The sequence below is a fragment of the Pleurodeles waltl genome, chromosome 6, assembly GCF_031143425.1.
Source record: "Pleurodeles waltl isolate 20211129_DDA chromosome 6, aPleWal1.hap1.20221129, whole genome shotgun sequence".
Taxonomy (NCBI): domain Eukaryota; kingdom Metazoa; phylum Chordata; class Amphibia; order Caudata; family Salamandridae; genus Pleurodeles; species Pleurodeles waltl.
The window spans coordinates 17135403-17162745 of record NC_090445.1 but is presented as its reverse complement, the minus strand read 5'-3'; the positions used below and the strand labels follow the sequence as shown (position 1 = coordinate 17162745).

General features: G+C 51.6%; 1 protein-coding gene across 1 annotated transcript in view; it reads left to right on the top strand.

Annotated features, from left to right (window-relative positions):
• The window catches only part of FNBP1 (formin binding protein 1), a 331426-nt gene that overhangs the window by 158842 nt on the left and 145241 nt on the right, over positions 1 to 27343 (top strand). Inside the window, exon 2 of the mRNA XM_069241973.1 lies at positions 2966 to 3081. Coding sequence (XP_069098074.1) covers positions 2966 to 3081 — 116 coding nt within the window. The remainder of the gene's footprint in view (positions 1 to 2965; positions 3082 to 27343) is intronic.

Here is a 27343-nt window from a genome sequence, read left to right as displayed (position 1 = left end):
GGGGGTCCTTGAACTGAGGTGAAAACATGAAAGGAAGGAGGACAGGGGACCCCTCCTCCCTGCTGATGTGGGGTGCACAGACCATCCTTTGCAGCAGAGGGGGCCCTTGAACTGAGGTGAAAACATGAGAGGAATGAGGACAGGGGTCCCCTCCTCCCTGCTGATGTGGGGTGCCCAGACCATCCTCTGCACCAGGGGGGTAGGGGTCTTGAACTGAGGTGAAAACATGAGGGGGAGGGAGGACATGGGCCCTCCTCCACCCGGCTGATGTCAGGGGCACAGACCATCATCTGCAGCACAGGGGGGGGCTTGGACTGAGGTGAAGACATGGGAGGGGGAGGACAGGGGCCCTCCTCCTCCCTGCTGATGTGGGGTGCACAGACCACCTGCAGCAGAGGGGGGGCCTTGAACTGAGGTGAAAACATGAGAGGAGGGAGGACAGGAGCCCCCCTCCACCCACCCAGACCATCCTCTGCAACAGAGGGGCTCTTGAACTGAGGTGAAGACCTGGGTGGGGGAAGACAGGCCACCTCTTCCCTGCTGATGTGGGGTGCCCAGACCATCATCTGCAGAAGAGGAGGGGGGCTTGAACTGGGATGAAGACATGGGAGGGGGAGGACAGGGGCCTCCTCCTCCCTGCTGATGTGGGGTGCACAGACCATCATCTGCAGCGGGGGGAGGCTCCTCCCTGCTGATGTGGGGTGCACAGACCATCATCTGCAGCAGAGGGGGGGCCTTGAACTGAGGTGAAGACATGGGAGGGGGAGGACAGGGGCCCTCCTCCTCCCTGCTGATGTGGGGTGCACAGACCATCCTCTGCAGCAGAGGGGAGGGGGCTTGAACTGAGGTGAAGACATGGGAAGGGGGACAGGGGCCCCCTCCTCCCTGCTGATGTGGGGTGCACAGACGATCCCTTGCAGCAGGAAGGGGTTGGCTTGAACTAAGGTGAAGACATAGCAGGAGGATTGGGCAGGGGGGGCTTTCCTTGCTAATTTGAGTTGCACAGACCATCCTTTGCAGCAGATGGGGACCCTTGAACTGAGGTGCAGGCATTGAAGGGGTGCTGGGAGTACAGGAGGGGAGAGGGTGAAAAAGACCCCCTTCTCCATGCTAATGTGAGGGGCACAGACCATCCTCTGCAGGCAGAGAAGGAGGAGAGGCGTGGAGAGGTATAAAAGGAGCCTCATCCTTCCTGCTAATGTGAGGGGCAGAGATCATCCTCGGGGAGGGGATGGGGGGGGCGGGCATCGTGTTAGGAGAGGGGTAAAGGGAGCCCTCCTACTCCCTGCCCAATGTGCGGTGCACAGAGCATCATAGTGGAAGACCGGGATGGAGAGGGGTAAAGGGGGCCTTCCTCTTCCCTGCTATTGTGGGGTGCGTTGAATGTGTTGAGTGTTCATCTGTGGTCTCTCAGATATCGACAATTGAGGTTGTGCCCTCTGTGAGGGGTTCTGGAGCTGTGAAAGTGCACGCATGCACAGGAGCAGTACTTCACTGCATAGACCCCCTGGCTAGAGGGTGTTAGCTGCTTCTGAAGACAGGGGTCTTGTTGAGGGTTCACATGTTGTCTCGTAGATGTCTGACAGACGCGGGCGGGGTCTCTGAGGGCTTCTGGAGCTGTGAGGGAGCTCACATAGAAGAGTACATCACTACATAGGCCCCTACCTGGAGGGTGGGTTGAGCTGTCTGCAGACAGAGGCCTTGTCCATGGTCGATGGTTCATCTGCTCTCTCTCAGGTGTATGACAGCCGTGGTTGGGTCCTCTATGAGGGGTTCTGGAGCTGAGGGGGGGCGGGTTGGAGGAAGGGGCCTTGTAGAGAGTTTATCTCTTGTCTCTCAGATGTCTGACAAACATACCCTCAGCTCCGAGGACATGGTGCCCGGCTCTGCTGCCGGCCTCCCTCCCTTTCACTGTTGTCTTTTATTGCATGCCCCTTGCACCGGGCTGTCGTGGGCTCTCATTATTCTAATGAGACTACTGATTTTGAGTGGCAGGATTGCCTGCGGTGTGGGAGACTGGTTCCGACCCACTACAGGCGACACCTGTCACCACAATCCAGGTTTTGCTCCGGCTAACTAGCAGTGCCTCATCTCTACCCAAGGGCAGGATGATTGGGAAGCCGAGAGCATGACAGTTAATTTCTCAGGGAAACCGTGGTCACTCAGATCTCAGCTGTTTCTCTCAATTACATTAGTCTCACATACACAATGACATCCAGAGGCAGTATATGTTTCAATAGAATTTTAATGAAGCGACTGCATCCTAGATAACAAAGCATGGGCTGCAGTAATCAGGACGATACAGCATGACAAGATTAAAATGGTGACAAGGAGAGGAAAGCATAGAAATAAGCTATCATATTGTCACTAGAGTCAATGGACTAACTCCAACCTAGGCTATATTAGAGCACAGCATGTTAAGCTCTAATTCTGCCCTTCAGGTTCCCCTGGGAAGACATTATCCCTCATACCTGAGCAAAGGCCTGAAGTCTGCATAAGCAGCTGTAGCTTGTCAATCACCATACAGTCGTGGTTCTCTGGCTGGGATCTCCCTCTAACGTGTAAGGGACAAAGAAGTGTTTTTATAATAAAATAACTGATATTCTAAGAAAATGTCCCTACGTAAGGATGTGTGTTTTTCTATGAATGTCAGAGGCAAAACTTGTACCACGTTCACCGGCAACCTATCTTACTGAAGCCTTGAAAGAAGCATAGAGTGTGCATGAATGTCTTGTTTGAGAACGCAGTGCTGGCCTAGGCAAACACAGCTAGATAGAGTAAAATAAAACAAGACCGCAAAAGTGGCTATTGTAAGAATAATAAAATGAAGCTGAATAAAACATATCTAGGTTAAAGTGCACATCGGCAGGCCTGGTATGCTAAAATAACGTGCATGGAGCTTATGACTAAAATGGCTACACAACAGGGCAAGCTTTTAACCAATATTTTTGATAACTTTTTGCAGGATCAGTTTGACAACCTCGAAAAGCACACCCAGTGGGGCATCGAAGTGCTCGAGAAATACATCAAGTTCGTCAAGGAAAGGGCAGAGATCGAGATCAGCTATGCCAAGCAGCTCCGGTAAGTCCATCCTGCAGCCTCCCGTGCAAGGGATTCGGGGGCTTGGACCGAGCCCCATGATCTGGGGTGGGGGAGTTTAAATCTGTTTCTGCACTTAGAGTTTGGGGAAGTCAGAGTAACAGTTGGCAGAATGTCACCCACCCCCTTCCCCAGAGCTCTGACTTAGCTTTACACACTGACCTGTAGCGTCTACTGTACCCTTCTATGCCAACACTCGCCCCACAGACACAGCTCAGCCCACTGACCTGTAGCACGTAAAAACTGTAAACTTTGCACTTGTATAGCGCACTACTCACCCGTTAGGGTCTCAAGGCGCTGTACTCATACTGCTATGGAACCCCTCCTGGCTTTTCCCTGTGAGGTGCCCACTCCTGGGCACCCCCAGGGTGAAGCCAGGCATCCAAGCGCTGGTGGGGCCGTTGTGGAGATTAAGCAAGCTACTGCCCAGAGTTGCAGAGTGGGACCCATTAATTAGATTAGGCACCGAGGCGAGAATTATCTGGTCCAAGGGAATAGAGCCCAAGATCTGCCGAAGCAGGACTTGAACCCTGGTCTTGAGCCAGATCTCTGCTTCAGGGTCTGCTGCTCTAACCATTGTGCCACACTTCTCCACTGACTGTACCCTTCTGTGCCAGCACTCACCCCACAGAGAGCTCTGGCACAGCTCTTCACACTGACCTGTAGTGTGTGCTGTACCCATCTGTGCCAACACTCGCCCCACAGAGAGCTCTGGCACAGCTCTTCACACTGACCTGTAGTGTGTGCTGTACCCATCTGTGCCAACACTCGCCCCACAGAGAGCTCTGGCACAGCTCTTCACACTGACCTGTAGTGCGTACTGTACCCTTCTGTGCCAACACTTGCACACAGGGAGCTCTGGCACAGCTCTTAAAACTGACCTGTAGTGGGTACTGTACCCTTCTGTGCCAACACTTGCACACAGGGAGCTCTGGCATAGCTCTTCACACTGACCTGTAGTGCGTACTGTACCCTTCTGTGCCAACACTTGCACACAGGGAGCTCTGGCACAGCTCTTAAAACTGACCTGTAGTGGGTACTGTACCCATCTGTGCCAACACTTGCCCCACAGAGAGCTCTGGCACAGCTCTTCACAGTGACCTGTAGTGCGTACTGTACCCTTCTGTGCCAACACTTGCACACAGGGAGCTCTGGCACAGCTCTTAAAACTGACCTGTAGTGGGTACTGTACCCTTCTGTGCCAACACTTGCACACAGGGAGCTCTGGCACAGCTCTTAAAACTGACCTGTAGTGGGTACTGTACCCATCTGTGCCAACACTTGCCCCACAGAGAGCTCTGGCACAGTTCTTCACAGTGACCTGTAGTGCGTACTGTACCCTTCTGTGCCAACACTTGCACACAGGGAGCTCTGGCACAGCTCTTAAAACTGACCTGTAGTGGGTACTGTACCCATCTGTGCCAACACTTGCACACAGGGAGCTCTGGCACAGCTCTTCACACTGACCTGTAGTGCGTACTGTACCCTTCTGTGCCAACACTTCCACACAGGGAGCTCTGGCACAGCTCTTAAAACTGACCTGTAGTGGGTACTGTACCCATCTGTGCCAACACTTGCCCCACAGAGAGCTCTGGCACAGCTCTTCACAGTGACCTGTAGTGCATACTGTACCCTTCTGTGCCAACACTTGCTCACAGGGAGCTCTGGCACAGCTCTTAAAACTGACCTGTAGTGGGTACTGTACCCATCTGTGCCAACACTTGCCCCACAGAGAGCTCTGGCACAGCTCTGCACACTGACCTGTAGCATGCACTGTACCCTTCTGTGCCAACACTCACTCCACAGAGCGCTCTAGCACAGCTCTTCAAACTGACCTGTAGCGCGTACTGTACCCTTCCATGCCAACACTCGCCCCACAAAGAGCTCTGGCACAGCTCTGCACACTGACCTGTAGTGCGTGCTATACCCTTCCGTGCCAACACTTGCCCCACAGAGAGCTCTGGCACAGCTCTTCAAACTGACCTGTAGCATGCACTGTACCCTTCTGTGCCAACACTCGCCCCACAAAGAGCTCTGGCACAGCTCTGCACACTGACCTGTAGTGCACGCTGTACCCTTCTGTGCCAACACTTGCCCCACAGAGAGCTCTGGCACAGCTCTTCAAACTGACCTATAGCATGCACTGTACCCTTCTGTGTCTCCGCTCACCCCACAAGGAGCTCTGGCACAGCTCTGCACACTGACCTGTAGTGCGTGCTGTACCCTTCCGTGACAACACTCGTCCCACAGAGAGCTCTGACACAGCTCTTAAAACTGACCTGTAGTGCGTGCTGTACCCATCTATGCCAATGCTCACCCCACAGGGAGCTCTGACACAGCTCTTCACACTGACCTGTAGAATGCACTGTACCCTTCTGTGCCAATACTCACCCCACAGAGAGCTCTAGCACAGCTCTTAAAACTGCATGCACGTTACTCTTCCCTGTCAACACTTGCCCCACAGAGAGCTCTAGCACAGCTCTTCACACTGACCTGTATTGCACCCTGACCTGTAGTGTGTACTGTACCCTTCTGTGCCAACACTTGCCCCACAGAGATCTCTGGCAGAAATGCTGAAACTGGAAAAAACTTATCCTGAGATCACATTGATTGGGGTCAATGTGTGGCACAAGAAAGGGGTGGGGGTCATGAGGGCAGAGCTTCAAAAGCCAAGTCTGACAGTAAACTTCTACATTTATGAATAAAGAAATCTGCTGCAAAGACATTGACAACAAGGCCTACATTACCTGTTCCGCAAAGAGATTAAGACACCTGCTGCAGGGATCATTGTAATAGTGGTAACTTGTCTCTAGTGGTGAACGCAGTTCTGGGAGAGTTCTGCGTTTTGTCCAGTCTTGGTTTTGACTCCTAAAGTAGGATAGAGGGTTAATGTGGCCGCTGCAAAGCAGATCCTGTAACATGCAGATCACCCATTTGTATTTTATTTAGATAGGTGAGTGAGTTACTGCTTCTGATACTGAGATCATTTTGTTGCTTCCAGTTCATAAGTTTCCGTCCTAATATAGCACAGTGATCTATTTATCAGCATCAAGGAGCTGCGTGCAAACTGTAACTCATGGATTTAGATCCTTAATCCTACCATAGCACAGTGATCTATTTACCAGCATCAAGGAGCTGTGTGCAAACTGTAAGTCTCGGGTTTAGATCCTTAATCCTAATATACCGCAGTCATGTATTTACTGGCATCAAGGAGCTGCATGCAAACAGTAAATCATGGGTTTACATCCTTAATCCTAATATAGCACAGTGATCTATTTACCGGCATCAAGGAGCTGTGTGCAAACTTTAAATCACTGGTTTAGTTCCTTAATCCTAATATAGTGCAATGATCTCTTTACCGGCATCAAGGAGCTGCGTGAAAACTGTAAATCACGGGTTTAGATCCTTAATCCTAATATACCGCAGTCATGTATTTACTGACATCGAGGAGCTGCATGCAAACTGTAAATCACTGGTTTAGATCCTTAATCCTAACATAGCGCAGTGATCTTTTTACCAGCCAATTAGGGCTCTGATGTGGTGCCGGGTGGAACCGCCGCCTGCCGGGATGTGCTGGCCTGTCTGCCCCTTTGTGTGCCCACCCTTAAATGCCTCACTAGGAGCTCAGCGCAGGGAGGGCCTTGTTCCCTGGTATTAGCTACACAGCGTGCTTGAGGAGAGCTTTACGGGCCTGCAAATATATTGCCTGGAGAACGCTATACTTTAGTGTACGTCAGTTTGTGAAGGGTGCTTTCACAATTACTGCTTCAGCACAGGTAAAGCACCTCATAATCTTCATTCATTTTAGAGGGGTTACCCCTCCCCTGGTTTCAGGGGACGACGACAACGTGCTTCCTAAGGATGCCGCGCTGCGGCAGGGAGGACTTAGCCAGACCTGGGACCGCCGCGTCACAGGTGCCCTTCCAATGGCCCTGTCAACTGGATCAGCCGGCCGCCTCACCCTGACCCGACGTAGCCTTCCTCGAGCAGCTTGAGAGAGAAGCCGCATTCGTCTTCCGGGGAATTGCTGGGGCACCGAGGACGCTGCCAGCTCCGCCCACATCAACAAGGGGCGTATCGCAGTGGGTTTGTTGCAGTACCTCTGAAGAGCAGGTTCTAGGGACCAGGAGATGGATTGGAGTTGGGGCACGCCGCCAGGTTCTAGGGACCGGGATATGGAGATGGACTGGAGTTGGTGCACGCCGCCCACATCACCAAAGGGAGTATTGCAGTTGGTTAGCTGCAGTACCTCCAAAGAGCAGGTTCTAGGGGCCGGGAGATACACTGGAGTTGGTGGATGTCACCCACATCGCCAAGGGGTGTATCGCAATGGGTTAGCCGCAGTACCTCTGAAGAGCAGGGTCTAGGGTCCCGGAGATGGACTGGAGTAAGTGCACGCCACCCACATCACCAAGGGGCGTTACGTAGTGGGTTAGCTGCAGTACCTCTGAAGAGCAGGTTCTAGGGACTGGAGTTGGTGCACGCGCCCACATCGCCGAAGGGCGTATCGGAGTGTGTTAGCTGCAGTACCTCCGAAGAGCAGCTTCTAGGGGCCGGGAGATGCACTGGAGTTGGGGCATGCCGCCCACATCACCAAGGGGCGTATCACAGTGGGTTAGCTGCAGTACCTCTGAAGAGCAGGTTCTAGGGGCTGGGAGATGCACTGGAGTTGGTGCACGCCGCCCACATCACCAAGGGGCGTTACGTAGTGGGTTAGCTGCAGTAACTCTGAAGAGCAGGTTCTAGGGGCTGGGAGATGCACTGGAGTTGGTGCACACCGCCAACATCACCGAGGGGCGTATCGCAGTGGGTTAGCCTCAGTACCTCTGAAGAGCAGGTTCTAGGGACCAGGAGACGGACTGGAGTTGGTGCACGCCGCCCACATCACCAAGGGGCGTATCGTAGTGGGTTCGCTGCAGTACCTCTGAAGAGCAGGTTCTAGGGGCCAGGAGATGCACTGGAGTTGGTGCACGCCGCCTGCATCAACGAGAGGCGTATCGCAGTGGGTTAGCTGCAGTACTTCTGAAGAGCAGGTTCTATGGACCGGGAGATGGACTGAAGTTGGTGCACGCCGCCCACATCACCGAGGGGCGTATCGCAGTGGGTTCGCTGCAGTACCTCCGAAAAGCAGGTTCTAGGGACCGGGAGATGGACTGGAGTTGGTGCACGCCGCCAACATCACCAAGGAGCGTATCGCAGTGGGTTAGCTGCAGTACCTCTGAAGAGCAGGTTCTAGGGTCCGGGAGATGGACTGGAGTTGGTGCACGCCACCTGCATCACGAGGGGCGTATCGCAGTGGGTTCGCTGCAGTACCTCCGAAAAGCAGGTTCTAGGGACCGGGAGATGGACTGGAGTTGGTGCACGCCGCCAACATCACCAAGGGGCGTATCGCAGTGGGTTCGCTGCAGTACCTCTGAAGAGCAGGTTCTAGGGACCAGGAGACGGACTGGAGTTGGTGCACGCCACCAACATCACCAAGGGGTGTATCGCAGTGAGTTAGCTGAAGTACCTCTGAAGAGCAGGTTCTAGGGACCAGGAGACGGACTGGAGTTGGTGCACGCCGCCTGCATCACCGAGGGGCGTATCGCAGTGGGTTCGCTGCAGTACCTCCGAAAAGCAGGTTCTAGGGACCGGGAGATGGACTGGAGTTGGTGCACGCCGCCAACATCACCAAGGGGCGTATCGCAGTGGGTTCGCTGCAGTACCTCTGAAGAGCAGGTTCTAGGGACCAGGAGACGGACTGGAGTTGGTGCACGCCACCAACATCACCAAGGGGTGTATCGCAGTGAGTTAGCTGAAGTACCTCTGAAGAGCAGGTTCTAGGGACCAGGAGACGGACTGGAGTTGGTGCACGCCGCCTGCATCACCGAGGGGCGTATCGCAGTGAGTTAGCTGAAGTACCTCTGAAGAGCAGGTTCTAGGGACCAGGAGACGGACTGGAGTTGGTGCACGCCGCCTGCATCACCGAGGGGCGTATCGCAGTGGGTTCGCTGCAGTACCTCTGAAGAGCAGGTTCTAGGGACCAGGAGACGGACTGGAGTTGGTGCACGCCACCAACATCACCGAGGGGCGTATCGCAGTGGGTTCGCTGCAGTACCTCTGAAGAGCAGGTTCTAGGGACCAGGAGACGGACTGGAGTTGGTGCACGCCGCCTGCATCACCGAGGGGCGTATCGCAGTGGGTTCGCTGCAGTACTTCTGAAGAGCAGGTTCTAGGGGCCAGGAGACGGACTGGAGTTGGTGCACGCCACCAACATCACCAAGGGGTGTATCGCAGTGAGTTAGCTGCAGTACCTCTGAAGAGCAGGTTCTAGGGACCAGGAGACGGACTGGTGTTGGTGCACGCCGCCTGCATCACCGAGGGGCGTATTGCAGTGGGTTCGCTGCAGTACTTCTGAAGAGCAGGTTCTAGGGACCAGGAGACGGACTGGAGTTGGTGCACGCCGCCTGCATCACCGAGGGGCGTATCGCAGTGGGTTCGCTGCAGTACCTCTGAAGAGCAGGTTCTAGGGACCAGGAGACGGACTGGAGTTGGTGCACGCCGCCTGCATCACCGAGGGGCGTATCGCAGTGGGTTCGCTGCAGTACCTCTGAAGAGCAGGTTCTAGGGACCAGGAGACGGACTGGAGTTGGTGCACGCCGCCTGCATCACCGAGGGGCGTATCGCAGTGGGTTCGCTGCAGTACCTCTGAAGAGCAGGTTCTAGGGACCAGGAGACGGACTGGAGTTGGTGCACGCCACCAACATCACCAAGGGGTGTATCGCAGTGAGTTAGCTGAAGTACCTCTGAAGAGCAGGTTCTAGGGACCAGGAGACGGACTGGAGTTGGTGCACGCCGCCTGCATCACCGAGGGGCGTATCGCAGTGAGTTAGCTGAAGTACCTCTGAAGAGCAGGTTCTAGGGACCAGGAGACGGACTGGAGTTGGTGCACGCCGCCTGCATCACCGAGGGGCGTATCGCAGTGGGTTCGCTGCAGTACCTCTGAAGAGCAGGTTCTAGGGACCAGGAGACGGACTGGAGTTGGTGCACGCCACCAACATCACCGAGGGGCGTATCGCAGTGGGTTCGCTGCAGTACCTCTGAAGAGCAGGTTCTAGGGACCAGGAGACGGACTGGAGTTGGTGCACGCCGCCTGCATCACCGAGGGGCGTATCGCAGTGGGTTCGCTGCAGTACTTCTGAAGAGCAGGTTCTAGGGGCCAGGAGACGGACTGGAGTTGGTGCACGCCACCAACATCACCAAGGGGTGTATCGCAGTGAGTTAGCTGCAGTACCTCTGAAGAGCAGGTTCTAGGGACCAGGAGACGGACTGGAGTTGGTGCACGCCGCCTGCATCACCGAGGGGCGTATCGCAGTGGGTTCGCTGCAGTACCTCTGAAGAGCAGGTTCTAGGGACCAGGAGACGGACTGGAGTTGGTGCACGCCGCCTGCATCACCGAGGGGCGTATCGCAGTGGGTTCGCTGCAGTACCTCTGAAGAGCAGGTTCTAGGGACCAGGAGACGGACTGGAGTTGGTGCACGCCACCAACATCACCAAGGGGTGTATCGCAGTGAGTTAGCTGCAGTACCTCTGAAGAGCAGGTTCTAGGGACCAGGAGACGGACTGGAGTTGGTGCACGCCGCCTGCATCACCGAGGGGCGTATCGCAGTGGGTTCGCTGCAGTACCTCTGAAGAGCAGGTTCTAGGGACCAGGAGACGGACTGGAGTTGGTGCACGCCGCCAACATCACCAAGGGGTGTATCGCAGTGAGTTAGCTGCAGTACCTCTGAAGAGCAGGTTCTAGGGACCAGGAGACGGACTGGAGTTGGTGCACGCCGCCTGCATCACCGAGGGGCGTATCGCAGTGGGTTCGCTGCAGTACGTCTGAAGAGCAGGTTCTAGGGACCAGGAGACGGACTGGAGTTGGTGCACGCCGCCTGCATCACCGAGGGGCGTATCGCAGTGGGTTCGCTGCAGTACCTCTGAAGAGCAGGTTCTAGGGACCAGGAGACGGACTGGAGTTGGTGCACGCCACCAACATCACCAAGGGGTGTATCGCAGTGAGTTAGCTGAAGTACCTCTGAAGAGCAGGTTCTAGGGACCAGGAGACGGACTGGAGTTGGTGCACGCCGCCTGCATCACCGAGGGGCGTATCGCAGTGAGTTAGCTGAAGTACCTCTGAAGAGCAGGTTCTAGGGACCAGGAGACGGACTGGAGTTGGTGCACGCCGCCTGCATCACCGAGGGGCGTATCGCAGTGGGTTCGCTGCAGTACCTCTGAAGAGCAGGTTCTAGGGACCAGGAGACGGACTGGAGTTGGTGCACGCCACCAACATCACCGAGGGGCGTATCGCAGTGGGTTCGCTGCAGTACCTCTGAAGAGCAGGTTCTAGGGACCAGGAGACGGACTGGAGTTGGTGCACGCCGCCTGCATCACCGAGGGGCGTATCGCAGTGGGTTCGCTGCAGTACTTCTGAAGAGCAGGTTCTAGGGGCCAGGAGACGGACTGGAGTTGGTGCACGCCACCAACATCACCAAGGGGTGTATCGCAGTGAGTTAGCTGCAGTACCTCTGAAGAGCAGGTTCTAGGGACCAGGAGACGGACTGGAGTTGGTGCACGCCGCCTGCATCACCGAGGGGCGTATCGCAGTGGGTTCGCTGCAGTACCTCTGAAGAGCAGGTTCTAGGGACCAGGAGACAGACTGGAGTTGGTGCACGCCGCCTGCATCACCGAGGGGCGTATCGCAGTGGGTTCGCTGCAGTACCTCTGAAGAGCAGGTTCTAGGGACCAGGAGACGGACTGGAGTTGGTGCACGCCACCAACATCACCAAGGGGTGTATCGCAGTGAGTTAGCTGCAGTACCTCTGAAGAGCAGGTTCTAGGGACCAGGAGACGGACTGGAGTTGGTGCACGCCGCCTGCATCACCGAGGGGCGTATCGCAGTGGGTTCGCTGCAGTACCTCTGAAGAGCAGGTTCTAGGGACCAGGAGACGGACTGGAGTTGGTGCACGCCGCCTGCATCACCGAGGGGCGTATCGCAGTGGGTTCGCTGCAGTACCTCTGAAGAGCAGGTTCTAGGGACCAGGAGACGGACTGGAGTTGGTGCACGCCGCCCTCACAAGCTGCTGATGGCCGAGAGAATCCAGGATTCCCTTCAGTGACGAGAACCAGATGGAGCCATGGCCGCCCTCCTGGCAAATATACTGCATCTCCCTGCTGCATTCTTCCCCAGTCTGGCCCCCTACTACAAGAGAGGGGTGAAGGGCTACACGACGAAGGAAGCGTTGTATAGCTCCCTTGCCCCGACGGAGACTTCTAACCGCCCCCAGGAGCGTTGCCAGGATTCCACCACCATTCCTGTGCTGTACCATAGTCTGTTGAGTAAGTGCGCAGGTGCCCCTGCAGCCCACACCTTGGTGGACGTTTGAAGTGATCCCGGAGGCCCATCGGACCTACTGTACTTATTGTATGGCAGCTGCCTCAGGTCATTCGGCAAGCGGGAAACCTATCATGGTTTCTTCAGCAGCGTGGGCCCTCCCCCCTTCTTTTTTTTGTCACTGAGGGATCCCGTTTTGGGTAGGCGCTCACCAGTGGCTTGCAGGACGAGGAGGAAACCTCGACAGAGGTCTCGTCTCTGCTGAGCCCCTTTTGACTGTCTTTGTGGTAGTGGAAGCACAGGAGCTCCTGCACTTGACGTGTGGGTTTTGCACTGACTGTATATTCTGTAAAAGAAGCGCAGTTGTGGTATGGCCTTCGTGTAGAAGGCGTTGCGGTGATTACTGGATAATCGACAGCTCTTCATTGTGGTCTCTCACCCCCAGCATTTCTGCTGCATTTTTCCACCTGATGTAATATCATATCCTGTAATGTGACTATTCTCAGGCTCCGCCTCGAGTGCGTTGGGATGGTAATGCTTATGACTTGTGCTTGCTCCTTTTATTGTCCTTCATGATGATGTTCCATACGGCAGGTGCCAGAGGGAAGTGATTCTTGGTGGTTTCCCTCATGATGATAACGGTTTGACAAGTGCCTGGTTGGCACAATATTACTGATTCTATGATATTTATGCAATACAGTTTACTTTTATATAACTTGTTGTAGAGTTTCTTTTGTGGTGTATTTATTGTGTCACTGGTGTGTGTGTGTGTGTGTGTGTACACATGACCTCTGGAGGTAAGCCTGTCAGCTCCGCACCAAGCTACTGGGAGTGAGCACAGGTTATCTCCGGTGTGTAGCTTACTTGCCCTGACTAGAGTTGTGAGTTCTGCCTGGCTGAGGTGCCTACCTTACCCAACCAGACACCCCATTTCTAACAAGAAGCCATGGCACACTGTTACTGGGGGGTGGGCAGATCTGTGCACAACTATTTTGAGGATAGTGACCTCAAAACACAAAGGAGGCCTAAAAGCAAGAGTGAGGGGGCAGGAGCTATGGCACTGAGATACAGGTGACCTGACTAGATATGTGAGGGGAACTATTCGTAACTTTAAAACACAAGGATTCTTAAGGTGAGAAGTGAAGGTGTCGAAGCCGTGGCACTGAGATACAGGGAGTCAGAATAGAGATGTTTGAGGGGGACTGGCAGTGATCTCAAAGCACACAAAGAAGGCCTAAAGGCAAAAGTGAAGGTGCAGGAGCCGTGGCACTGAGATACAGGTGACCTGACTGGATGTGTGAGGGGGTCAAGTAGTAACTTTAAAACACAAGGATTCCTAAGACGAGAAGTGGAAGTATATGGTTACACTGCATTATTTTCTCCTGTTATTTCCATGGGGTTATGCCCTCTAAGGGCTAACGATATGGTTACATGACCATGTTTCTTACAAATTATATTTTTGTTATCTAGGGGCTGTTTTAAGCATTAAAGTCTAATGCCAAAAGTTTATTTCTGATAAAGGTTTATATGATAAGTGTATATGTTTTAATAATAGCTCCTTATTACAATTATGACCATGATTCAGGCCAACATAGCATCCTTGTTGTACTATGACTATTTGAACATCCCTGATATATTTCGGTGACCCTTCTACTTTATTTCTCCTCTGTGGCTTTTTTGTGGCTTTTTTGGGAAGTTGTGTTCGCCAGCCAGCACGTCTGACAGTGGGTGCTGAAAGTGGTGTTCCATTGGAATTAGCATGGCAGATTTAAATTAGGATTCTAAATGGCAACATTTTTATTTTTTGCTGCAGATAGAGGAAGAAGGTAAATGGAAGTGCTTTTTTTATATGCAGGGCCACTGGAATTATATAGCAGGAGAAGATGAAATTATGAGGCAGGGTTGACCAATTTATGTGGCAAGAAAAGTCCAGTTATGAATTTACAATACCAGTAGCTCTGACTCAAGCAAGTGCAAGACCTATTGCATTTGGACCTCTGCCTGCTCTTAAACAATCCAAATACCGAATCAAAACTCAAATTGTGATTGGGTAACAAGCCAATGATTAGCTATTTGGATTTTGTACATTAAAAAAGATTTTAGCTGTCACCAACAGCCCAATCTGCGAATCTGGACTTTTGTGACATCAAAGCATCTTCGTACATGTGGCCCTTTAATTGCTCATTTTCAGCACCTCTGAAAGGAGCTGTGTTCCTATAGTGCCTGTGCAAGACACCTCCTTTGCTGCAGACTTCTCCTCCCGTGTAAGAAGTGCAAACCACTCACTCTAAGGTTGCCAGATTTTCAGAACCGAAAACTAGGGACAGGCTATAGACATAAAAGTAGGACTATATTTGGTCACCTCACATGGGCTCAAAGAGACTACATTAACTGCACCCCTCATATAGAAAAGGACTACATAGGTACATCCTACAGATCTACCATATAGATACCAGTAAGAAGAACATTGAAGACCAGTTTCAGAGGTTGTGCTTTTGTTCCATTTCAGAAAATTCTGGCTCACTCACTTAAGAGAGAAAGGAGATTTCATGTTGCTCTAACTTTCAGGAATAGCACATTCAGGCTAGCTTTCTTAGCATCCTGGAATTTCAGATGGATACATCTACCCTCACATTTTGAATACTCCACATGCGTCAAAATCTTTCTTTCTAGCTGCTCTCCCCGTCGATGAGGACGTCTCAGTGGGACGGCTCCGCACACAACTCCTGACGTCATCGGAGCCATACGAAGTCCTCGCTGGCATGTTGATGTCAGTTCCCTTTTTTCCGCGCCTTCGACGTTAACCGTTTTTTCTACCTCTCTTGTTTGCTACACTGTTTCGAGGTAGCTTCTTTGTTGAAGTTTTCGTTGTGTTACAATGTCACCGCCACAGAAGTCAGGTTTTAAGCTGTGTAGAGAGTGTGGAGGTCATATGTCCGTTACTGACCTGCACGAAGATTGCCTTTGGTGTCTCATTTTAGACCATGATTGTGAGGAAATGCCTCCTTGGCATGGTTACCTCCTAACTTTTTGCCTTTGCTGATGCTAAGTTATGATTTGAAAGTGTGCAGGGACCCTGCTAACCAGGCCCCAGCACCAGTGTTCTTTCCCTAAACTGTACCTTTGTCTCCACAATTGGCACAACACTGGCACTCAAGTAAGTCCCTTGTAACTGGTACCCGTGGTACTAAGGGCCCTGATGCCAGGGAAGGTCTCTAAGGGCTGCAGCATGTCTTATGCCACCCTGGGGAACCCTCACTCAGCACATGCACACTTACACAAAGCTTGTGTGTGCTGGTGGGGAGAAAATGATTAAGTCGACATGGCACTCCCCTCAGAGTGCCATGCCAACCTCACACTGCCTGTGGCATAGGTAGGCCACCCCTCTAGCAGGCCTTACAGCCCTAAGGCAGGGTGCACTATACCACAGGTGAGGGCGTATGTGCATGAGCACTATGCCCCTACAGTGTCTAAGCAAAACCCTAGACACTGTAAGTGCAGGGTAGCCATAAGAGTATACAGTCTGGGAGTTTGTCAAACACGAACTCCACAGTTCCATAATGGCTACACTGAAAACTGGGAAGTTTGGTAACAAACCTCTCAGCACAATAAATGCACACTGATGCAAGTGTGCAATTTATTGTAACATACACCCAGAGGGCATCTTAGAGATGACCCCTGAATATCTACCCGACTTCTAGTGTAGGCTGACCAGTTTCTGCCAGCCTGCCACACACCAGACATGTTGCTGGCCACATGGGGAGAGTGCCTTTGTCACTCTGTGGCCAGGGACAAAGCCTGTACTGAGTGGAGGTGCTTCTCACCTCCCCCTGCAGGAACTGTAACACCTGGTGGTGAGCCTCAAAGGCTCACCCCTTTTGTTACAGCGCCTCAGGGCATCCCAGCTAGTGGAGATGCCCGCCCCTCCGGCCACTGCCCCCACTTTTGGTGGCAAGGCTGGAGGAGATAATGAGAAAAACAAGGAGGAGTCACCCACCAGTCAGGACAGCCCCTAAGGTGTCCTGAGCTGAGGTGACCCCTGCCTTGAGAAATCGTCCATCTTGTAGAAGGAGGATTCCACCAATAGGATTAGGGATGTGCCCCCCTCCCCACAGGGAGGAGGCACAAAGAGGGTGTAGCCACCCTCAAGGACAGTAGCCATTGGCTACTGCCCTCCCAGACCTAAACACACCCATAAATTCAGTATTTAGGGTCTCCCCAGATCCCAGGAAATCAGATTCCTGCAACCTGAAGAAAGAAGGACTGCTGACCTACAAGCCTGCAGAGAAGGAGGAACATGACAACTGATTTGGCCCCAGCCCTACCGGCCTGTCTCCAACTTCGAAAACCTGCTCCAGCGACGCATCCAACAGGGAACAGCAACCTCTGAAGCCTCAGAGGACTGCCCTGGACTACAGGACCAAGAAACTCCTGTGAACAGTGGCCCTGTTCAAAACCATCTACTTCTTTGCAACAAAGAAGCAACTTCCAAGGACTTCACGTTTCCTGCCAGAAGCATGAGAGACTACTCTCTGCACCCGACGCCCCCTGCTTGACCTGCAGAAAACTAACACCTCAGGTAGGACTCCCCGGCGACTGCGAGCCCGTGAGTAACCAGAGACGACCCCCCTGAGCCCCCTCAGCGACGCCTGCAGAGAGAATCCAGAGGCTCCCCCTGACCGCGACTTCCTGTAAAAAGGGACCCGATGCCTGGAACCAACACTGCACCCGCAGCGCCCAGGACCTGAAGGAACCGAACTTCGACACAGGAGTGACCCCCAGGCGATCCTCTGCCTTGCCCAAGTGGTGGCTGTCCCGAGAAGCCCCCCCTGTGCCTGCCTGCACCGCTAGAGTGACCCGCGGGTCCCTCCATTGAAACCTATACAAAACCCGATGCCTGCTTTGCACACTGCACCCGGCCACCCCTGTACCGCTGAGGGTGTGTTTTGTGTGCCTACTTGTGTCCCCCCCAGTGCTCTACAAATCCCCCCTGGTCTGCCCCCCAAGGACGCAGGTACTTACCTGCTGGCAGACTGGAACCGGAGCACCCCTATTCTCCTTAGGCGCCTATGTGTTTTGGGCACCTCTTTGACCTCTGCACCCGACTGTCCCTGAGCTGCTGGTGTGGTAACTTTGGGGTTACCTTGAACCCCCAACGGTGGGCTGCCTATGCCCCAGAACTGAGACTTGTAAGTGTTTTACTTACTTCGTAATTTAACCTTTACTTACCTCCCCCAGGAACTGTTGATTTTTGCAGTGTCCACTTTGAAAATAGCTTATTGCCATTTTTACTAAGGCTGTACATGCTATTGTTTTCATTCAAAGTTCCTAAAGTATCTAAGTGAAGTTCCTTACATTTAAAGTGTTTGATGTAAATCTTGAACCTGTGGTTCTTAAAATAAACTAAGAAAATATATTTTTCAATATAAAAACCTATTGGCCTGGAGTAAGTCTTTGAGTGTGTGTTTCTCATTTATTGCCTGTGTGTGTACAACAAATGCTTAACACTACCCTCTGATAAGCCTACTGCTCGACCACACTACCACAAAATAGAGCATTAGAATTATCTACTTTTGCCACTATCTTACCTCTAAGGGGAACCCTTAGACTCTGTGCACACTATTTCTCACTTTGAAATAGAATATACAGAACCAACTTCCTACAATGATGTTGGGGGATGTTCTTCATGCCATAGAATAAACCCGAAGGCTTTGAAGGAAAGAGAAGCTAAACTGTTCCTGTTTAAAGCTAAAAAAGAGAAGCATGGTCGTAAAAGATCGAGATATCTAGAGGAGTCGTCATTGCACCGATAATCAAAGTCGCTTAAGAAGAGGCTCCGTCCTGGCTCGCAGCCTCGTTCCTCTCAAGATGATAATCCATCGCTGGCTCCTAAGTCTCTGCGCCAGTCGACTTGGGAGGTTAGTCCTACCTTATCTCCTCAACCGAAGTCGCCTGATGTATCGCCGGTGCCGTCTTTGGTGGAAATTTAGGCATCACCAACTAGTCCTGCACAATTCTCTCCTGTTACTCCAATGGATCTGGAGAGCGAAAATCAAGTCAAGTCAGGCTCAGCCTTGGCAGGAGTATCCGGGACTGACCCGTCTGGCTTTTTAAATGCTGTGTTTAGCATTTTTAACAGAGCTATGGCCCTTGCTGGTGCACCAATGGGCCCCATGGGACCTTTAGCATTTAATCTTGGATGACTTCCAGTGCCATATATAGTGGCTCCTTTCATGCGGATGGCCCCAACACCATCGGAGATGACTGCACTGCCGGCGCAGATACCGACATCAGATAAATATTGTTGGGCATCGAGTCACTCCACTCAGGGTGATATCCCGGTGCCAGCTCTGTGCTTCACCGGCGCCACAAAAGGCATCTTCGACGTCGGCATATGCTTTACCAATGCCGATACTGGAATCTAGACTGAGATTTAGAAGAGAAGCCCTGAGGCTTTTAGAGGAACAGCAATATTATGAGGAGCAACAAGAACTTGAGGAAGGAGAAATTCCTTTACCTTCTCATGGTTTTGAAGGAATTGAGGGGGCTAGTGAATTGGATACCTCTGCAGAGTGGGAGTTATCGCCTGGTGGTATTCCTCCTGTGGAAGTTGCTGGTTACCATGGGGTGAGAAGGAAGGCAGCTGAATTTTTAGAACTGCTCACTCCGGTATTAAAAACAACCATTTTGACTTACGTTCTTAGTACCTCTTTTGCTAGCTTGGAATCTTTGCTTTCTTTTAATGATGCTTTGACTGAGCCGTTCTTGGACCTGTGGCACAAACTTGTCACTACTCCAGCTGTGCCCAAGGTGATTGCCAGAAGATAGAGAGCTGTGCCAGCTGACCCTCAATTTCCTACTCAGCATCCTTCACGTGAAAATCTGGTGGTCCAGGCTTCTTGCTCTTCGAAAGCTGCTCCTGGTTCCTTCTCTACAACTCCGGTGGATAGGGAATCAAAACGCATGGAACAATCTGCAAAGAAGATCTTCTCCTCGTGTAGTATGGCATTAAAGTCAGTTAATTCTACATGTGTGGTGGGCAGATATATCCATGTGCTAATGGATTCGGCGAGAGAGGTTGTTCCCAAACTGCCCCAGGATATGCAGAAACATTTTCAAGAATTGTTGCAAGATAGTCAAGCAGCGGCTAGGCAGGTTATTCAATCTGGACTAGATACAGTTGATGCTGTTGCCAGAGGATCGGGGTTTTCCCCAGATGTACAATCTACCTTGACGGACCTCCTTTTTGATGGGTCCAGGCTGTTTGGTGAAAAAGCTGATTCTGCACTTGAAAGGTTCAAGGATGGCAAAGCCACTGCTAAGTCTTCAGGTCTTCAATCACTCTCCTCCACCTATAGACCTTTCCGTAGGTTTCGGGGGTTTGGCCATAGCTCCTCCTTTTGTGGGAGGCAGCAGTTCCAAAGTCAGCATCCTGCCACCCCCCCTCTACAGGTCCTACAGAAGTCGTGGAAGACTTAGAACATGTGGTGCCACTCAGAAGCCTTCCTCCTCCTCCTCTTCATTCTCCGCCAGGAACCTGTCAGGGAAGCAGCCCAAGTTCTCTCCCCTTTCTGCAGCATGTGTTGCCCGTAGGGGGAAGGTTAATTAATTTTCTCCAATAGTGGGATTTGATAACATCAGACTCATGGATGCTGAACATTGTGGGAAATGGATATTCCCTGCCCTTTTGGGAGTTTCCCCCTACTTTCCCTCCCCAACAATCTTATTGCTCACAAGAGCACCTACTGTTGCTTCAACACGAGGTACAAAATCTGCTGTTAAAGGGCGCAGTGGAGTTGGTTCTGGAACAAGAAAGGGGTCAGGGATGTTATTCAAGATATTTCCTGATTCCCAAGAAAGATGGTCGTTTGTTGCCCATTCTGGACCTGAGGATTTTAATTGGTTCCTCAAACAGAAAAAAATCTAAATACTGACCCTGGTTTCTGTCAACTTGCAGGATGCGTAGTTTCACATCCCCATTCTGAAGTTGCACAGGAAGTATCTCTGTTTTATGGTGGGGTCGCAGCACTACCAGTTTGCGGTCCTTCCTTCTGGTCTTACTTCCGCACCTCGAGTCTTCATGAAGGTGATGGCAGTGGTTACAACGCATCTCAGAAGGAAGGGAATTTTGGTATTCCCTTACCTGGATGATTGGCTGATTAAAACCAAGCCCCCAGATGACAACAGAGGCCTGTCAACCTGGGCCTTTCATTGAACGTGCCCAAATCTCACCTGGAGTCCTCTCAGCACCTCCTGTTCATAGGGGAAGTACTGGACACAACATTAATTCATGCCTTTCCTCCTCCTTTTCAGGACTTACAGGCTATGCTTCCAATGTTTCAGGATGGAGCGGTGACTCTGGTACTAAAGGTTCTATGCCTGCACGGTCTGTTAGCTTCCTGTATTCTGCTGTTCACTTATGCACGTTGACACATGAGAGCTCTCCAGTGGTGACTCCCCAAGCAGTGGTTTCAACACAAAGGAGATCTCTAGGAGTCATTAACAGTTTTTAGAGGCATTGCAGCGCATCTTCAATGGTTGAGTTTGGACGGCAGCCTATCTCAAGGGAGGCCGTTTGTCTTCCACCTCCTGTGGCCACAGTCATAACGGATGATTCCACTCTAGGGTGGGGAGCACATCTTGGGGATCTGGAGATCAAAGGTCTTTGGTCTCCAGTGGAACAAATGTTTCACATCAATCTGTTAGAATTACGGGCGATATGTCTGGCTCTCAAGGCCTTCCCCCATCCATTTGCGGTCAGTTGGTACAAGTCTTGACAGACAACACTACCATAATGTGGAACGTTAACAAACAGGGAGGAGTAGGGTCGTACCTTCTCTGCAGAGAGGCTCTGCGGCTCTGGTCTTTGTCTCAGGGCCATCGGATTTGCATAGTAGCAAACCATTGGGCTGGAGTTCTCAACGTACATGTCGACAGTCTCAGCCGGCACTTATCAGCCGACCACGAGTGGCTTATCTATCCAGAGGTGGTTCTTCACGTCTTCCAGTTGTGGGGGATCCCTCAGATAGACCTGTTTGCCACTCGAAAGAACGTGCACTGCTTGTCATTCTGTAACGTCCAGTATATGATGCAGGGGTCATTGGGGGATGCCTTTTAGCTGTGCTGGAGAAACCGGCTGGTTTATGCATTTCCTCCTATACCGTTGATTCCTCTGGTTCTGAAGATGATTTGCCAAGACTGGGCACGAGTCCTACCCGGATAGACCAAGAAGGGTGTGGTACACAGACCTTCTTCAACTCTCACTGTGCCCTCCGTTCCATCTCCCTCACAGGGCAGACCTGCTCTCGCAGTTGCAGGGGCAACTTCTACACCCCCACCTCCAGAGCCTGCACGTACATGCCTGGAGATTGAACGGGGCAACCTGAATTTTTTTCTCTCTCCCAGAAGTGGTGGATGTTATATTATTGGCCATGTGACACTCCCCTAAAACGGTCTAAGGTGTCAGATAGGGAAAATTTGTTAAATGGTGTGAGGAGAGGCACAGTGATCCTTTAAAGGCACATTTGTCTAATGTTTTGCAATTTGCTCTTTCCTTAGCGCAACAAGGTTGCACAGTTGCGACAGTGAAGGGTTGTCTATCTGCGCTGTTGGCTTTTATTTGTTTGCCTGATCAACCCTCGTTGTTTAAGTCCCCAATAGTATTAGGATTTTGTAAGGGTTTGATAAATAGGTTTCCTCCCACTCCATTTATAATGCCGCAATGGGACTTAAATTTGGTCTTAACATATTTGATGGGCTCACCGTTTGAACCATTGCATAGTTGCCCTTTGATTTAAGATTGTTTTCTTTATAGCGATCACGTCAATCAGGCGTATTAGTGAGCTACAAGCTCTTAGTTTGAAACCCCCTTTCACTACCTTCCATGCTAATAAGGTAGTTTTGTGAACCAGGGCAGCTTTCCTACCTTTCCATTTAGGACAATCTATCATCGTTCCGTTTTTTTACCCTCCTCCCCATCCTTTGAAGGAAGAGGAACGGCTGCATTGTCTAGATCCGAAGAGAGCACTGAGCTTCCATGTGGACAGGACAAAGGTCTTCAGGACGGATGATCAGCTCTTCATTGGCTGAGTGGGCAAGATAAAGGGCAAAACCGTCCACAAAAGAATACTGTCAAGGTGGGTCATTCTTTGCATAAAATGTTATTTGCTAGCAAAGAAAGATCCTCCTGAGGGCGTTAGAGCTCATTCAACCAGAGCTAAGTCTGCCACTTCTGCTTTGGCTAGAGGTGTTCCTGTTGTTGACATTTGCGAGGCAGCAACTTGGGCTTGTGGACGCACTTTTGCAAAACTTTCCTGTTTAGATATTTAGACTCTGAAGTGAGGAGGGACGGTCATTTTGCCCGTTCAGTGCTGCAGGATTTCTTGGTATAGGCAGGCACCCACCTCCGAGTGTGGTACTGCTCTGGGATTCTATTGAAAAGGTAAGGAATCCACAGGTAGATGTATCCATCAGAAGAGCAAGTTACTTACCTTCGGTAACGCTGTTTCTGGTGGTGACAGTATCTACCTGTGGATTCCTCACTGTCCAACCCACCTCCCCATTGCCTGTCTCGTTATACTAAGAATTATATTAGTTGTATATATGGTTTTTTGTAAGTTTTTATATATTCAAAATGAATGTTTATATAGGGATGTATGTTTGTGTGTGTGTGTGTGTGTGTGTATATATATATATATATATATTCTTGTATTGAGTTTGCACGTTGTGCTTCTGATGTTGGTGTTCACCCGTTCCCCTCGAAGGCACGGTAAAAAAAACTCTGATGGCGTCACACGGAGTCGCGTGCGAAGCCGTTCCATTGTGACATTCTTGTCAACATGGAGAGGTAGAAAGAAAGATTTCCGTCAAATGCTGGCAAATTGGGAGGATTCTAAAGGTGAGGAATCCACAGGTAGATACTGCATCCACCAGAAAAAGAGTTACCGGAGGTGAGTAACTTGTTCTTCTATTGATAAAGGCACATTCACAAATTCAAAAACGCAAATTCAAAAACCAGGACTGAATAGGCACGTGGTTGGGCTTCTGGAAAAGTGGAGAAATTCACCAGCACCGTAAATGAGAATCGCCTGCATTTCCTACCTGCAATGTAACAAAAAGGAAAACATTGAGGCTCATTTTTATATATCTAGCCTTTTAGACAGATTTAGCTGCCTTGCAAGGCTATTGTTTTTCTGAACAATTCCTTCATGATGTACCGAAGCATACAGCATGGGGCGGTGGCTCCGCCCACTGTACTCATTGGCTCCCTTCTCTTTGAGTGACCGCCTACAGTTTGTTTCGCTTCAGTCACAAAGCTGGTTTAAAGTGCACTTTTTATTTTATTTATTTGTTTATTTTTGTCTATTAACTACAAATACTACCTATTTATTTTGCCTGCATTTGGGGTGCCTAGTTAGGTGGTGATTTATTTTTTGTCTAAGTGTTTGAGTGACATCATAATCTGACCACAGTTGGGTGCTTGTTCATGTGGTGATTTACTCTCCTCTCCTTCACGAATAACAATAATAATACAGTGCATGACCCATCTGATTCTTGATATGTATTTAAAACCCTCACTAGTGAGGTGACCACATCAGTGAATGTTTTTTTCAGTGTAATGTTTTTAAGCAAACACGTGGCAGCCACATTTTGCTTTCTTTTTCATTTTGTGGGGTATGCTCGCCAGTGCTTGAATGGAATTGCTATAGCTTTCTGATGGTTACTTCTAACCCCGGATTTCACACCTTTTGCGTTCCCACGTGTGCCAGATTGGATCGTTACAGCAGTTCATTCTGCCCATAGATGGGTGACTCCATCTCACCCTGCCTCCAGAAGTTAATATCAAAGTGTTGGGAGTAAGATTACGTTATACATAACAAGGGTCCCGGTTTTATGGTATTTAAAATAAAAATAAATGTTTACATTCCCGTCTGTATTTATCCATGTGTATGCTTTGGCCATCTTATTGGTATTCATCCATATTTATTTTGTGTTTTTGGGAATAAATTGAGCCACAAAATTGTATATTTCCACTTTTTTTTTTAACTGATGAACATGCATTCATACTTGCATGCCTATCACATTTTAGCGAAATAAGCAGCCAAATATAAAAAACAGTACACCCACAGCTACATTTTACCATATACTAATTTTCCTCAGGTAAAAAGATAAAAGGAAGACATGGAAACTCTAAAGTTAGAATCTTGCAGTGTGCTTTACTCCAACATAGGCCTTCTCGGCCGACGCGTTTCAGTCGAAGCCTTGGTCACGGTAGGGGTCAGAAACTGACAAAGGCACTACAAACAATTTCACAGTGCAAACATAAATGTAGGACAAACAGTGAACACCCATCGTATTAGCGGTCTAACATAGCTGCACCTCCCTCCAGTCCAATGCCTTCTCCCCTCTTTGCAGTGCTGTACCTCAGTGCTATAGGGCCCACAGCTGCACCTCCCTCAAGTCCAGTACCTTCTCCCCTAGGGCCCACAGCTGCACCTCCCTCAAGTGCAGTGCCTTCTCTCCTCCTTGCAGTGCTGTACCTCAGTGCTCTAGGGCCTACAGCTGCACCTCCCTCCAGTGCAGTGCCTTCTCCCTTCCTTGCAGTGCTGTACCTCAGTGCACTAGGTGCCACAGCTGCACCCTTCCTCCAGTGCAGTGCCTTCTCTCCTCCTTGCAGTGCTGTACCTCAGTGCTATAGGGCCCACAGCTGCACCTCCCTCAAGTGCAGTTCCTTCTCTCCTCCTTGCAGTGCTGTACCTCAGTGCTCTAGGGCCTACAGCTGCACCTCCCTCCAGTGCAGTGCCTTCTCCCTTCCTTGCAGTGCTGTACCTCAATGCTCTAGAGCCCACAGCTGTACCTCCCTACAGTGCAGTGCCTTCTCCCTCTCCTTGCAGTGCTGTACCTCAATGCTCTGGGGCCCACAGCTTGCACCCTCCCTCCAGTGTAGTGCCTTCTCCACTTCCTTCAGTGCTATACCTCAGTGCAACTAGGCGCCACAGCTGCACCTCCCTCCAGTGCAGTGCCTTCTCCCCTCCTTGCAGTGTTGTACCTCAGTGCACTAGGTGCCACAGCTGCACCCTTCCTCCAGTGCAGTGCCTTCTCCGCTAGGGCCCACAGCTGCACCTCCCTCAAGTGCAGTGCCTTCTCTCCTCCTTGCAGTGCTGTACCTCAGTGCTCTAGGGCCTAAAGCTGCACCTCCCTCCAGTGCAGTGTCCTCTCCCTTCCTTGCAATGCTGTACCTCAATGCTCTAGAGCCCACAGATGTACCTCCCTACAGTGCAGTGCCTTCCCCCTCTCCATGCAGTGCTGTACCTCAGTGCACTAGGCACCACAGCTTGCACCTTCCCTCCAGTGTAGTGCCTTCTCCACTTCCTTCAGTGCTATACCTTAGTGCAACTAGGCGCCACAGCTGCACCCTTCCTCCAGTGCAGTGCCTTCTCCGCTAGGGCCCACAGCTGCACCTCCCTCAAGTGCAGTGCATTCTCCCCTCCTTGCAGTCCTGAACCTCAGTGCTCTAGGGCTACAGCTGCAACTCCCTTCAGTGCAGTGCTTTCTCCCTTCCTTGCAGTGCTGTACCTCAGTGCACTACGGCCCACAGGTGCACCTCCCTCCAGTGCAGTGCAGTGCCTTCTCCCTCTCCTTGCAGTGTTGTACCTCAGTGCACTACGGCTGCACCTCCCTCCAGTGCCTTCTCCCCTAGGGCCCACAGCTGCACCTCCCTCAAATGCAGTGCCTTCTCTCCTCCTTTCAGTGCTGTACCTCAGTGCACTACGGCCCACAGCTGCACCTCCCTCCAGTGCAGTGCCTTCTCCCTCTCCTTGCGGTGCTGTACCTCAGAGCACTAGGCGTCACAGCTGCACCTCCCTCCAGTGTAGTGGCTTCTCCCCTAGGACCTACAGCTGCACCTCCCTCCAGTGCAGTGCCTTCCCCCTCTCCATGCAGTGCTGTACCTCAGTGCACTAGGCACCACAGCTTGCACCTTCCCTCCAGTGTAGTGCCTTCTCCACTTCCTTCAGTGCTATACCTTAGTGCAACTAGGCGCCACAGATGCACCCTTCCTCCAGTGCAGTGCCTTCTCCGCTAGGGCCCACAGCTGCACCTCCCTCAAGTGCAGTGCATTCTCCCCTCCTTGCAGTGCTGAACCTCCGTGCTCTAGGGCCTACAGCTGCAACTCCCTCCAGTGCAGTGCCTTCTCCCTTCCTTGCAGTGCTGTACCTCAGTGCACTACGGCCCACAGCTGCACCTCCCTCCAGTGCAGTGCAGTGCCTTCTCCCTCTCCTTGCAGTGTTGTACCTCAGTGCACTACGGCTGCACCTTCCTCCAGTGCCTTCTCCCCTAGGGCCCACAGCAGCAACTCCCTCAAACGTAGTGCCTTCTCTCCTCCTTGCAGTGCTGTACCTCAGTGCACTACGGCCCACAGCTGCACCTCCCTCCAGTGCAGTGCCTTCTAGCCTCCCCTTGCAGTACTGTACCTCGGAGCACTAGGCGTCAAAGCTGCACCTCCCTCCAGTGCAGTGTCTTCTCCCTTCTTGCAGTGCTGTACCTCAATGCTCAAGAGCCCACAGCTGTACCTCCCTACAGTGCAGTGCCTTCTCCCTCTCCTTGCAGTGCTGTACCTCAATGCTCTGGGGCCCACAGCTGCAGCTCCCTACAGTGCAGTGCCTTCTCTCCAGTGTAGTGTCTTCTCCCTCTCCATGCAGTGCTGTACCTCAGTGCAACTAGGCGCCACAGCTGCACCCTTCCTCCAGTGCAGTGCCTTCTCCGCTGGGGCCTACAGCTGCAACTCCCTCCAGTGCAGTGCTTTCTCCCTTCCTTGCAGTGCTGTACCTCAGTGCACTACGGCCCACAGCTGCACCTCCCTCCAGTGCAGTGCAGTGCCTTCTCCCTCTC